Genomic DNA, 12,350 nt, shown 5'->3' with positions numbered 1-12,350 from the left:
AAAGAATACCATCATGTGGAGATCTCTCTTGCTGATGTGAGGGCACATCCAGCAGTGATTCACATCCTGAGAGAGCTGTGCAACGAGAAGTGCCGAGTTCCACCCCTCAGTGCTTCGGCGTGTCGGAGCAGATTTCCTAAAAGAGCAAGCATGGTCCATGTGTTTTTGGATGCAGTCGTTTCCAGGCTTCAACTGACAACCATGATCGCTGTCTCACATCCCTGGGCCAGAGCATGGTGAGTGTTTGTGAATGGTGCATGCTTTCACTGTGGAAGCATGTCCATGTTGGCATTGCGGTTGCAACTCTCCTTCTTCATGGAGGCACTGAGTCCCCTCTGCAGTTACCCAGCCCGCCACTGCTTCTCATAACAGAGCTGTGGGTCTGGTTAACATTTTGGGAGACCTGAGGGCTACAGGGGGAGCTCTTCCGCTGGGCCAGACCCCACGGACCTCCCAATCCCTAGCATGCCATATGCTGTCGAGCTGCCGAGTGATGGCGCGGGTCCCTCTCGTTGGGCACCTTGTCTCTCATTTGGCACTCCGGATGAGGACCGGATTTCAATCGCTGCATCGGAGAGTGGGCTATTGACCTCTGGAGAGGATGATGAAGCTGAGCTGCCCCCCTCTGGGGTGGTCGCTCACACTAAATCGGATTCAGAGTTGACAGCCATACTTGCCTAGGCCGCCACGGGCTCAAGTGGAACCCTCCACCTTGCCCCGAGCGCTCGTGATCGAATGATTGGTTCCTGGTTGTGGTGCGCGGTTCACAGACACGTTCCGCCCCAGTGCCTTTTTTTTCCGGAAGTGCACGAGGAGGTTCAGAAGTCGTGGAAGGCACCTTTTACTGCCCGAAGCCGCTCTGTTGCCTCCTCCACTCTCACTACTCGATGGCGGGGCTGCCAAGGGTTACATGGACATTCCACAGGTGGAACGTGTAGTTGCGGTGCATTTATTCCCAGAAAGTGCTGCCACCTGGCGGAGTGGTCCGTGCCGATGCTAAGGCTTATAGTGCCACTAGACAGGCTGCCTCCGCCCTGCATGACATGACCATCCTACAGGTTCATCAGACAAAAGCTCTCAAAGAGCTGCAAAAGGGTAGTTCTGAGCCGGGGTTGATGCAGGAACTGTGCAAAGCGACTGACCTCGCCCTCCTGTTCGCCCAGTCGAGCCCCCCGCAGGAAGGTGATGCTATCATGCTAAACCCTCAAAGTATCCATCTAAGCGACCCTGTGATGGGTGGCCCAGAGGTGGAGGGAGCTGCTCTGAACCGGGAGGTGGTGAATGCACCACTCCTTCCCCCAGAGGACCCACTTTGTCAATAAAAGAGCAGTTTCTTCAGCCTCTGGGCCATATTGGGTGTGCGCTGGCAGTTAGCGACGCCCCGCTTCCGCATTCCCAGCCACCTCTTTCTTCGCCACAGTCAGGAAGTTAGCATTTCGAGGACATACTGCTTCCTCACACCTCCCTAGCCAGTCCCTCACGGGACCCACGGATCCAGGTCAGTTTCACACCACACTCACTGCCTCTACTTCAGGAGGCTGTGCTTCTCAGGTTAGGCCCCAGCGCTCCTCACTGCCGCTCACTGTTATGCGAACACAGGGATCTGGTGCTCAGGCACCTCAGCCATCTGTGGCTTCGGGTCAACTGGGAAAAAAGCAAGCTCTCCCCTCTCTTTTCTCAGTATGGAGTCTCACCAACAAGCGCACACAGTACTGAAGCACTGAAAAGCCCTTGAAAAGTCCTTGAATTTCAAAAGTTTGTACGAACTCTGAGATAATTAATGTAAAAACAATTTTTTGGACTATTTCTGCCACAATACCACGGTACAGTTAGCGTCACTACATTAAATCCATGGTGAATGTTGGTGATTTGTGGATTGAAAAGCCTTCTATAACTTTTTCATTACACAATGTTTCTCTTGGTTTACACGTCAGCGCTGTTTTTTAACAGTATTCTGCACTGAATTTGAATGCTTCACACTATATCTTGCAGCTTTGTTATTAATTCTGCTGTCAATTCAAACACTTTCTTACTGGATCTCCCAGCGCTGTGTAACAACGGTGTTGCGTGATCGAGATCGGCCCGCAAGTACCTGTTCTGAGCTCTGAGCTGAACATTATTGTCTATTATTGGCCCAAGCGGATTAACAGTCCGCGTAGCGTAGCTCAAATGAGTAGCACTGTTTTGTTTCACTTTTGTTTCGTTTGCCGTCTGATGTTTCTCAACAGAAATGGCAGCTCCTATCAGTTGGCCGACACCAGTGTGACCTATAACAAAATTTTGTTGCACCAGCAGGAATAAAAGGATGAAAAATGCAACCATTTGGTCACAGTAATGAGCCTTGCAATATTGCTGCACTTGTTCTCGTTTTACCTTTCCAGGTTTTGGAGTAACACTAAAAGATGACATATCGAGCATTATTAAGGTTTAGGTTTGGTTTGCATTCACAAGGCCATGTTATGCATTCACAAGACTATTTGAATGGCCATAAAGTTCTATTAGTTCATGTTTGTGATGCTTTAGAATCTCTGATTAGTGTAATTGATTCAGTGGAATTGATGTCTAAGGTCTCTGATGGAGTTGTATAACCATATTCTGCCCTTTAGCACAGGAGATGAACATGCACCAGGAAACTATGGTCTTCTGGACCAGGTAGCTGCACTTCAATGGGTCCAAGACAACATCCACAGCTTTGGGGGCAACCCTGAATTAGTGACCATCTGTGGAGAGTCTGCTGGAGGAGTCAGTGTGTCTTTACATGTAAGGATTTATAATTAAAAAAATATATTTTTCTGTAATATTGGCTTCTTTGAAGATATAATTTTAAGTTTAATTTAATTACACTCAAACTTTTATAGGATGCTTTTAAGGTTCGCTTCGTTCCACGTCATGTTTAGGGGCATGACAATATAATGTCGATAGACATTACAGACCAGACCAGTGTGCATCTAATAAATGATTCATTCAAGAACGTTGTGCAAGTTTACTGCAACAAAGGCGCCGCAAAACGGCATTCATACTTTTGAAAATCCAGCGTTTAGTTGATCCTGGTAAGTGCTCGTTGTCACAGTTGTAAACACATAACAGCTTTATTCTTCCACGAGGTTTTGGCATCACAGATTTGTTTCCAGACGGACCAATAAAAAATGTGACACACATGTCTCCCGGACATCCTTTAGAATTCAACCAATCAGACCGTGACTTCGAAACTCCTGAAGTGTTTCCAGAAAAGTGTGCCATATGCATCAGACGTTCAGCCAACTGTCCGTGGGCGTGACATCTGAGGCTGAGACTAGGTAGAATGTAGCCTCAAAGAAAAGGAGGTTTGATGGATTTAAAATTGAGTGTTTTTATAACACTTCCATCAGTTCCCCCTCCAGTGTATTCAGCTGGGAGGTGTTCGTGTAAACATTTTTTCACAATGTTGGCACACTTCCTAAAAGTTCACGAGGATGGGCAGATTGATATAATGAAGGTGATTTTTTTGTAAAAGCCCAACTTATCATCAGTAGCACCCTCCAGAATAGGAGGTGATTGTGCAGGTGATACCATGCTTCCTTGGTGAAATTTTGGCATTAATGGCGTCTTTTGAGTTGAGCTAGACCCTCCCCAGCTCAGTGACTGGCAGTTGAAGTTGAAGAAGACTTGAGCTTGCTGGCAGGAGGAGCACAAGTAGAGCTTGAAAGCTGATCTTCTCACAACTTCAAAACTTTTTTTCATTCTCTTTCATTCTTTTTTCATTCAGTTAATAATGCTTTTTTCTTTTTATTATATCAGGGCATAAAGTAGTCTTAATTCTAAAATGTAAAAAAAAATCAAGCATTTTCCATACAAAAAAATTTGCTTCATGTCTGTCAAAGCCATGGTAACTTATGAGCGGTAACATAGGAACGAAGAGAAGCAAACTAAAAGTCAAAGGCAAAATGAAACCGAAACAAAGACAAAACATGACAGTACTCCCCCCTCCGGAAGTGACTCCTGGCGCCATAAATGAAAACTATTTCATAAAAAAAAATTACAAAATAAAAATTCAAGAGAGTTGAGGAGCAGAGGACTTCCATGGCAGAGCAGAAGACCACTGCAGCAGGACTGACGACCCCCATGGAGGAGCAGAAAACTACCACGGCAGGGCAGACGAGACTGAAGATCCCCATGATGGAATCTATGGTGGGAGGACCCTGGGTGGAGTTAGCGGTCCAACAGCCAATGGTGGACCCTGGAGAACTGGAGGCCCAGGCGCAGCCAAGGAGATGGTGAGACCAGACGACACCTTAGGTTCAAGAGGCTAAGGCGGAACCACACCGAGGTGGAGCCAGGATGCCGGTGGACTGAGGCAGAGCTGGTGCGACCAAGGACCAAAGTGGAGCCGGAGGGGTGGAGGGATGAAGCGCAGCTGATGACCCCAGAAGTCCGTGGCGCAGGCAGAGCAACATCTGACCAAGCTGGATCCGAAGGGAATACGGAGCCGAGGGGGTGAGGAGTAGGGATGCATGATATATTGGCCACTATATTGGTATCGGCTGATATATGTTCATTTTTAAGATTATCGTTATCGGTCTGATAAGAAAATTTGTTCGATATTTTAAAGCTGATAAATAATGGATTATTTTCTTCAATAAGTAAGTTGTAATATTATGTTTATGTTGTGTATATATTGTATATCTGATTTATCACAGTATCTGACTTTAAGGGTGAGACTTTTGTTTTTGTAATCAGGCTCTCAAAAATTAAATAAAAAATTGGATTTAGATTTATTGGCGAATATATCGGTGCATGTTGAGAATTTATTTGTTAGAAGACTATTTAAAAGAATAGTTACGAAAGTTAAAATGAATAAGTTAACATTAATACAGACAGTTAATACACAACACTAAGAATAACAGTTCATGTTTCAGATACATATGTGGTTAAAAACATATCATGTGTTATTGATTTGTGAATTGACTTCATTTCCCAAGATGCATTGATCAATGGTGAAAGTCACGTGGTTCCGGAAAGTTTGTCATGGTTCCGGGAGAGTTTTGCAGGAGCCATCTTGTGAATGATTTGCTGAATAATCACACGCTGTATTTACCTTCTTTTTTTTCATTAAACGTCTAAAACGAAGCAATGTCTCACTTCATTATTCTTAGTTGCTAAGAAGATAAATGTACAATAGAGCATCCCTAGCGAGGAGCCAAGGTGGAGCCGACTGGTCTACGGGCCAAGGTGGAGTAAAGGGCTCAGCGGCACGAGGCGCAGCCAGGGAATCCACTTGCCACAGCAGAAATGGTGACCAGAAATCCCTAGGTGGATCTAAATTGCAGGGTAGAGTCAACAGAGGAGGATACGAGGGACTAGAGGGAGCCAGCGGAGGCGGGGCCAAAGGACTGACTGGCTTTGGCAGAGGATGCAGGAGAGGGAGGATAGGTGGGTGCATCATCAGCGGCGATGCATACTTTGAGCTGGGAGGTGAAACAGACTTGGGACTGCCTGGGATCAGTGGTGGAAGACCGGCTCTGGCACCCGGAGGACATGGGCTCTGTGTTTGAGAGACCTGAGGATGGTTTCTCTCCAGGTTCCTCTGGTCATATCTGGTAGGCCCAATGGGGAATAATAATTAGCTCCAATCCAGTAAAGTGATTTTAGTGTCACATCATCAAACTGAGAGCACAGGGCGAGCTGACAAAAGTGAGTAGAATAGACTCTACTCACTTTTGGTACTCATTTTCGGGCAAGGGCGATAGACTTTGCTGCTTGATCCATAGTCCTTTCCTTTCCACCAGTTGGTCTGGTGTTCTGTCACAATCTGGTCCACAAAGGATGACAAAAAGAAAGGTATCCGTTCGAAGAGTAACTTTAATTAAACAACACAAAAGAGAGTTTCAAAGTAACAGTGTGTACTTAAACTCAAACAACACCAGACAATGAATAACTGAAACAGAGGGTAATAATACACACAAGACTGCAAACTCAAAATTAAATAGATGTGAGAACTAATCAAAAACCATGGTAACTAATGATGAGTGGGAACATACGGAAAAGGAGAAGCAAACTAAAAGTCCAATATGAAAAAAAAAAATAAGGCAAAATGTGTGTGTCACTGAACCATTTAAATTCTTTTACAGGTTCTTTCACCATTATCTGCAAACCTCTTTCATCATGCTATCGCAGAGAGCGGTACAGCAGCAATGGATGCTATAATGAGTCCCAACCCTCTTGCATTAGCTCAGGTCAGTTACACCTGTTCAATTTCTAAACAAATTCATTTAGAATTTTCTGTAGTAAAAATGAAATAAATTTAATGTAAATATCAATTTTCTCTCTAGGCTGTAGGAAGTGTATCTGGCTGTGATATTTCCAGCACAAAGACAATTGTTGACTGTGTGATGCAGCTGACAGAAGAAGACATCTTGACAATTGCTAAGGTCTGTCTGTCTGTCCAAATACTAGTCTTTCTAATTGAACCTCTGTGAACACTCATCAATTTATGCAAACAGTCGATCTATGCACTAAACTGTGTGTTGTCTTTTGAAACAGGAGCATCCAATGCTTCGTTTTGGAGTGACAGTGGATGGCCATTTCCTTCCAAAACCTGCAGCAGATCTTCTTCAATCCCACCAGTTTACTAAAGTGCCTCTGATCACCGGAATCACTAATGATGAGTGTGGATATATGCTGCCAAATGTAAAGACAGACCTTATCACTTTTAAATGTGTAAAAATACAAACATGAGATATATATATATTTTTTCAAAATTAGATCTTCAGTCAGAATTTTACATTACGTTAATATTTAGCAACTGTTTTTCCATAGTTCTTTTCACCTCAAGGATGGACAGATGGGATGGACTTAGAGCAGATTGTGCCATTTTTGAAGATGTTGAATCAAGATGTAAGAGTTTATTACTTATATCTTCAGTTATACGTAATATATATATATATATATATATATATATATATATATATATATATATATATATATACATACAGTGCTGGGGAGTAACTGATTACATGTTTATGTAACCCCTTCACCCGGGTCCTACTCGCCCCGCTCTGCGCGGGCCTCGGGAGGCTAAACACTGCAGCCTCTAGCATCTTTTACTAGAGAGCCTATTGGGATCAGAGGAGTGAAGATAACTCGCACAGCGATTACTAGCTGGCCTTCGTTACACTCACCTCCCTAAACCTCACTCCCATCCGGGTCACGGCACCAAAGATGTAACCCTCTTTCTCTCTGCGCGCTTACTGGTCTCTAGCACCGCTGCTGCTACTCTGCATTGTGTTGTGTATGTATGTGGGTGGTGGTAAAGAGCAGGGACACAGACACAGATGGGTTTGGGATCGTGGCTTGACCGTTTATTCCATAGCCGACATCTATAAAGTTGATAACATGAACTCAACTTAAAGGTGGGATCAGTAGTTTTGAAATATGCTGTTGGCCAATGTTGATATTTGAAATCAACCCAAACAAACACACCCCTTCTTCATTGCTCCACCTCCAAGACCACTCCAATCCTAACACAGCCCTGCTCCGAGTCGGTTTCGATCCCTGATCCCCCTGCATGCGAGTGAGAGTGCACTGACAATGACACTAAACACCGCATTCACTAGCAGTCGTCAGCGCGACTTTCACTAACTGGCCTCCGTTATGCACGTAATCCGAAATTGGATGTCTTTTTATACAGAAGCACAACAGAATAACGCTTCACGGAAAATAAAGCACAGATGATGAACCAATGACAAGGAAACACAAAAAATGTACGTACACTACGCAATAGTAATTACAAACAAGAGTTGGTTGTTTACAGCACAGCAGCTCCAGACACACAATGACACTCAAACCCAGTGTTACTCAAGTGTGGAGGGAATCAACCTCCTTGTCTGTTTACAGGCCTTCCTGCATTAGCTCTCTCCAGCGCTGGAAACCTTTTCTAATATAAACATGGGTCCTAAAGCTCTTGCCCAGACATAACCCTTCATTTTCCAGTGATTTCTTCTGAGCTTTTCTCTTTTGTATTATCCTTCATCTTTATTTCTGCAGTCTTTCTTCAGTTCAAATCTCCCTCTTGCTCGTTCTTTCTCCTCCACCGTCATACGCCCCCTAATGCTGATTGGCTACACGTTTGTTGTTGGTGTCAGACCAACTAACATCCAAACAGCATATTTCAAAAACGACTGATCCCACCTTTAAGTTTTAAACTAGCAAAGTACATTTCAATGCACATGCAATTCAACAGCAAGCTTGTGCTGCTTATATTATCATACATAGCTTTGCATTAGCCACCATGCATTAATCACATGTAAAAGGAAAAACAAAACATTTTAACCCTCTATATTACTCTGCATTTAGGTCTTTAGCAGTTTAAAACTCAAAATATGTCAATAAACTGAACTTTAGTGTGATAACAACAAATATATTTTACATTGCTTTTTCCACTACCGTTTACATGGCTTATAGAGTTGATAACATGAACTGAAGAAAAGAGGACGCACTACTCATCACATATCAACACTACGGTACATCAAGAGGCTAAACAGCGCTAAAGGCACTTGAATTTGTCCTAACACAACAGACATCCTGTGGACAACACAATACACTGCCTTACATCTACATAAACGGATTCCAAAAAAATTAAGTACTTGTAATTAGATTGCATTACATTTTAAAGGTGCTCTAAGCCCGGTGCTTTCAAACTTTTTGTGTGTGTGGACCACTATTTGTAATCAAGAATTTTCACGGACCACCTCATAATACACATAATACACTCACAAAAAAAATTGTGTCTAAAAATAAGATTTATGTATTTAAATTGCATAACAAATTCCCATGCATTTGGATTACATAGTTTTAACATAAACTAATCAATACTCCTGAATGTGATTCATATGTTTAAGTCATACATAAATGAAACAGATAAGATTTATGTAATTGTATTAATAAACTGAATGTGATTTATATTTGTCAGTCGTATGTAAATGAAACAGGTAAGATTTATGTAATAGTACACAGAAAAACGCCCATGTTAAATTAACACTGCTCAGTGTTCATATGTGTGCACACTACAGAGTTAAAGCGGTGTTGAAGTTAATGAGATAATTAAGTGATGATTGAGCATTAATTATGAACACCTGCTGTTAACAAGCAGAATCACTGAAGGAAAGAGAAACACAAGAACTACAACTGACTTCAGACACAGCCTTAGATGAAATCAACTGAAGAGAAAAGAAGACATTAAATCTGTGAAGATCTCAGCAGAGGAGGATTAAACAACTCCACAAACAGCATTACCAGCTTCACTTATTACTAACCAGACTGACTTTATTTCATTTCCGTTTGAATTAAATCAATAGTTGTATTTTAAAGTCACCATGATGGTGGTTAGCGTTTGCTTTAGTTGGGCTCTTGACCATTAACTCTTTAATATAACATTTTCTCTGGCTCCTATAATTATGTGTTTATAAGACACATTTGTTGCAGCAAAAAAAGCCAAGAGAAAAAGAGATCAGATGATGTTGGCTGTTATTTGATGATGATGACGACATAGTCATCATCATGTAATTGCCTCATTCGCTGATCTTGTTAAGTGTCTAATGCTTTTTAATATTGTTTTATTCATAACAGAAGCCATTTGATTTTACAGCATGAAATATAACAGTGTTCTTTATCAAACAATATATATTTTTTTAATAGTTAGTGCACAAAAACCTTTCATCTATGGCATTACTTAGACTCACACAGACATCAAGAAACAGCATATGAATCTCAACAATGGTGACAAAAGATACAAAAAATCCTGATGCATAATTTATTAATGCCGCAATGCATGCTGGGAGATATGGGTGAGTTTTGATTGGTGGTACCCAGCATGCACTGCAGTATGAAGCATTTCATTGATTGTCACCATTGTTGAGAGTCATACACTGATTCTTGATGTCTAAGTAATAATGTAGAAGAGAAAGTATAATGCACTAAATGTTTTTAAAATTCTTTATATTATTTGATTAACTGTTGGATCTAATGCTGTCAGGTCTCACAGCTACTATAGTAAATAAAACAAAATCACATAACCCCAACAATCAAAGCATTAGACACTGAAAAAGATAAGTGATTCAGGCCATAATATGATGATTACACCTTCATCAATAAACAGCCAATATCACTTGATCTCATTTTCTCTTGGCTTTTTTGCTGCATCAAACATGTTTTATAAACACATAATTATAGCAGTCAGAGAAAATGTTATATTAAAGAGTCATTGGTCAAGAGCCCAACTAAAGCAAACGCTAAACACCATCATGGTGACTTTAAAATACAACTATTGATTTCATTAAAACGGAAATGAAATAAAGTCAGTCTGGTTAGTAATAAGTGAAGCTGGTAATGCTGTTTGTGGAGTTGTTTAATCCTCCTCTGCTGAGATCTTCACAGATTTAATGTCTTCTTTTCTCTTCAGTTGGTTACATCTAAGGCTGTGGCTGAAGTCAGTTGTAGTTCTTGTGTTTCTCTTTCCTTCAGTGATTCTGCTTGTTAACAGCAGGTGTTCATCATTAATGCTCAATCATCAGTTAATGATCTCATTAACTTCAACACCGCTTTAACTCTGTAGTGTGCACACATATGAACACTGAGCAGTGTTAATTTAACATGGGTGTTTTTCTGTGTACTATTACATAAATCTTACCTGTTTCATTTACATACGACTGACAAATATAAATCACATTCAGTTTATTAATACAATTACATAAATCTTATCTGTTTCATTTAGATATGACTTAAAAATATGAATCACATTCAGATTATTGATTGGTTTATGTTAAAACTATGTAATCCAAATGCATGGGAATTTGTTATGCAATTCAAATACATAAATCTTATTTTTAGACACAATTTTTTTTGTGAGTGTAAAATATGTCTACACACAGTCCTACCTGAATTAATCCACACCTCTAAATAGGCTTACTAGCACTTAAACTATAACTGGTTATCACATCAGTACAACAGGCTTGTTAGAAGAAAGTTTACAGCACACACCGGCTGCCAAATATTTAATTTATTTATTTACTCAGCAACAAACGCAAACAGGCAACGGCTCATCTTCGGGGCCAGTGTAGCTGAAATGCTAAGTAGCTTTCGTAGTATTTTCTCTTCACCCTCCTTTTCTTTGTTTTTTTTTTTTTATGAGGAATCTGGCTCATAGATGCCTCCGATTCACTGTCAATCTCTTCATTATTGGTAACCTCTGCCTCTGCCTCTTTTCTCTTCAGAGAACCTGTTGCTATCCACCAATCCATGTTGTGGTTCTAACGGCACTGAACTTGAACGTCACGGCTGAGCGCCACTAGCCTTTTTTAGTAATCACACAATAACTTGACAATTTAATTTAAATTGTATATCAGTATACATATTCATATTCTACATATTCTTTTTACTTTTTTATGGGAATTTCCTGGTAAAGTGAAGGTAAAAAAATATTATTTAATATTTTATTTTGCCTCTCCAAGGACCACAGTTTGGGAATGGCGGTTCTAAGCAATGTCACACATTTTTTAGGCCAAAACATTTTTTGTCACATACAGAAAACATCTCCTCACTATCTGCTAGCTGCCTGTCCCCTGAACACACTGTAAAAAAACACAATCTCTGTAGACAGCCCAGGCTCCGCAAACGGCAAGAAAAACAAACTGGCCCAGCCTGGACCACGAAAAATAACAAACAGTGTTCCAGCCAGTAACCGACAAGAGTGATTTGGGGGTGGGGGGTTAGTGCGCGTGCACATGAAGTGGGGTGTGGGGAGTGGAGGTGATGTTCTGATGAACAAATAACAAAGAAGAGGGAAAAGGAGAAGGATCGCGTGAAGTCCCGAATTTACATCAGAAAAGCGTTAAAAAGGTGGCGAGAACTCCGCCGGCAGAAGGGCTTCCAATCCGAAATTCAGGTGGCTCTGTTTTTGCTGGGCAGGTGGGTAAATCCAGTTCGGTTTTTCTAAATAGTTCATGACTGTCCATGACATGGAAGGAAGGGGGAGGGGACCGGATGAGGAGGAGGGAGGGTCGGGCTAGCCTCCGTTTTGTTTGACAATACTTTGAATGTCAACAAGAAGTGACTTCACCCAACATCGCTTAGAGCACCTTTAAAACACTCGTAATGAGACTAGTTACTTTTTTATTGATTACATGATTACATGTTATTCTCACAGTGGCAGTAAATTATTCGTAATTCATTGATTCTCCCTACTACTTTTTTATAAAAAAGCCTACTGCCAAGGTTTGTGGAATTACGCACACAGACCAGCCACTAGTCATGAGCCTAACACTGAAAACTGAGACCCACACAGCATTTGATCACTGGATTTACATAAATCATTTCAC

General features: G+C 41.4%; 2 protein-coding genes across 4 annotated transcripts in view; one reads left to right on the top strand and one right to left on the bottom strand.

Moving 5' to 3' along the window:
• The window catches only part of fbxo31 (F-box protein 31), an 81,049-nt gene that overhangs the window by 29,163 nt on the left and 39,536 nt on the right, over positions 1–12,350 (bottom strand). The window lies entirely within an intron of this gene.
• LOC308684608 (fatty acyl-CoA hydrolase precursor, medium chain-like) overlaps positions 1–12,350 on the top strand; it is a gene marked incomplete at both ends in the record, with an annotated part of 30,494 nt that overhangs the window by 2,276 nt on the left and 15,868 nt on the right. Inside the window, 4 exons of the mRNA XM_081355873.1 lie at positions 2,607–2,760; positions 6,108–6,212; positions 6,309–6,407; positions 6,520–6,666. Of these exons, the coding sequence (XP_081211999.1) occupies positions 2,607–2,760; positions 6,108–6,212; positions 6,309–6,407; positions 6,520–6,666 (505 nt within the window). The remainder of the gene's footprint in view (positions 1–2,606; positions 2,761–6,107; positions 6,213–6,308; positions 6,408–6,519; positions 6,667–12,350) is intronic.

The sequence above is a fragment of the Scardinius erythrophthalmus genome, assembly GCF_964197995.2.
Source record: "Scardinius erythrophthalmus genome assembly, chromosome: 24".
Classification (NCBI taxonomy): Eukaryota; Metazoa; Chordata; class Actinopteri; order Cypriniformes; family Leuciscidae; genus Scardinius; species Scardinius erythrophthalmus.
Note: the sequence above shows the minus strand (reverse complement) of the source record. Positions and strands in the feature narration are given on the sequence as shown.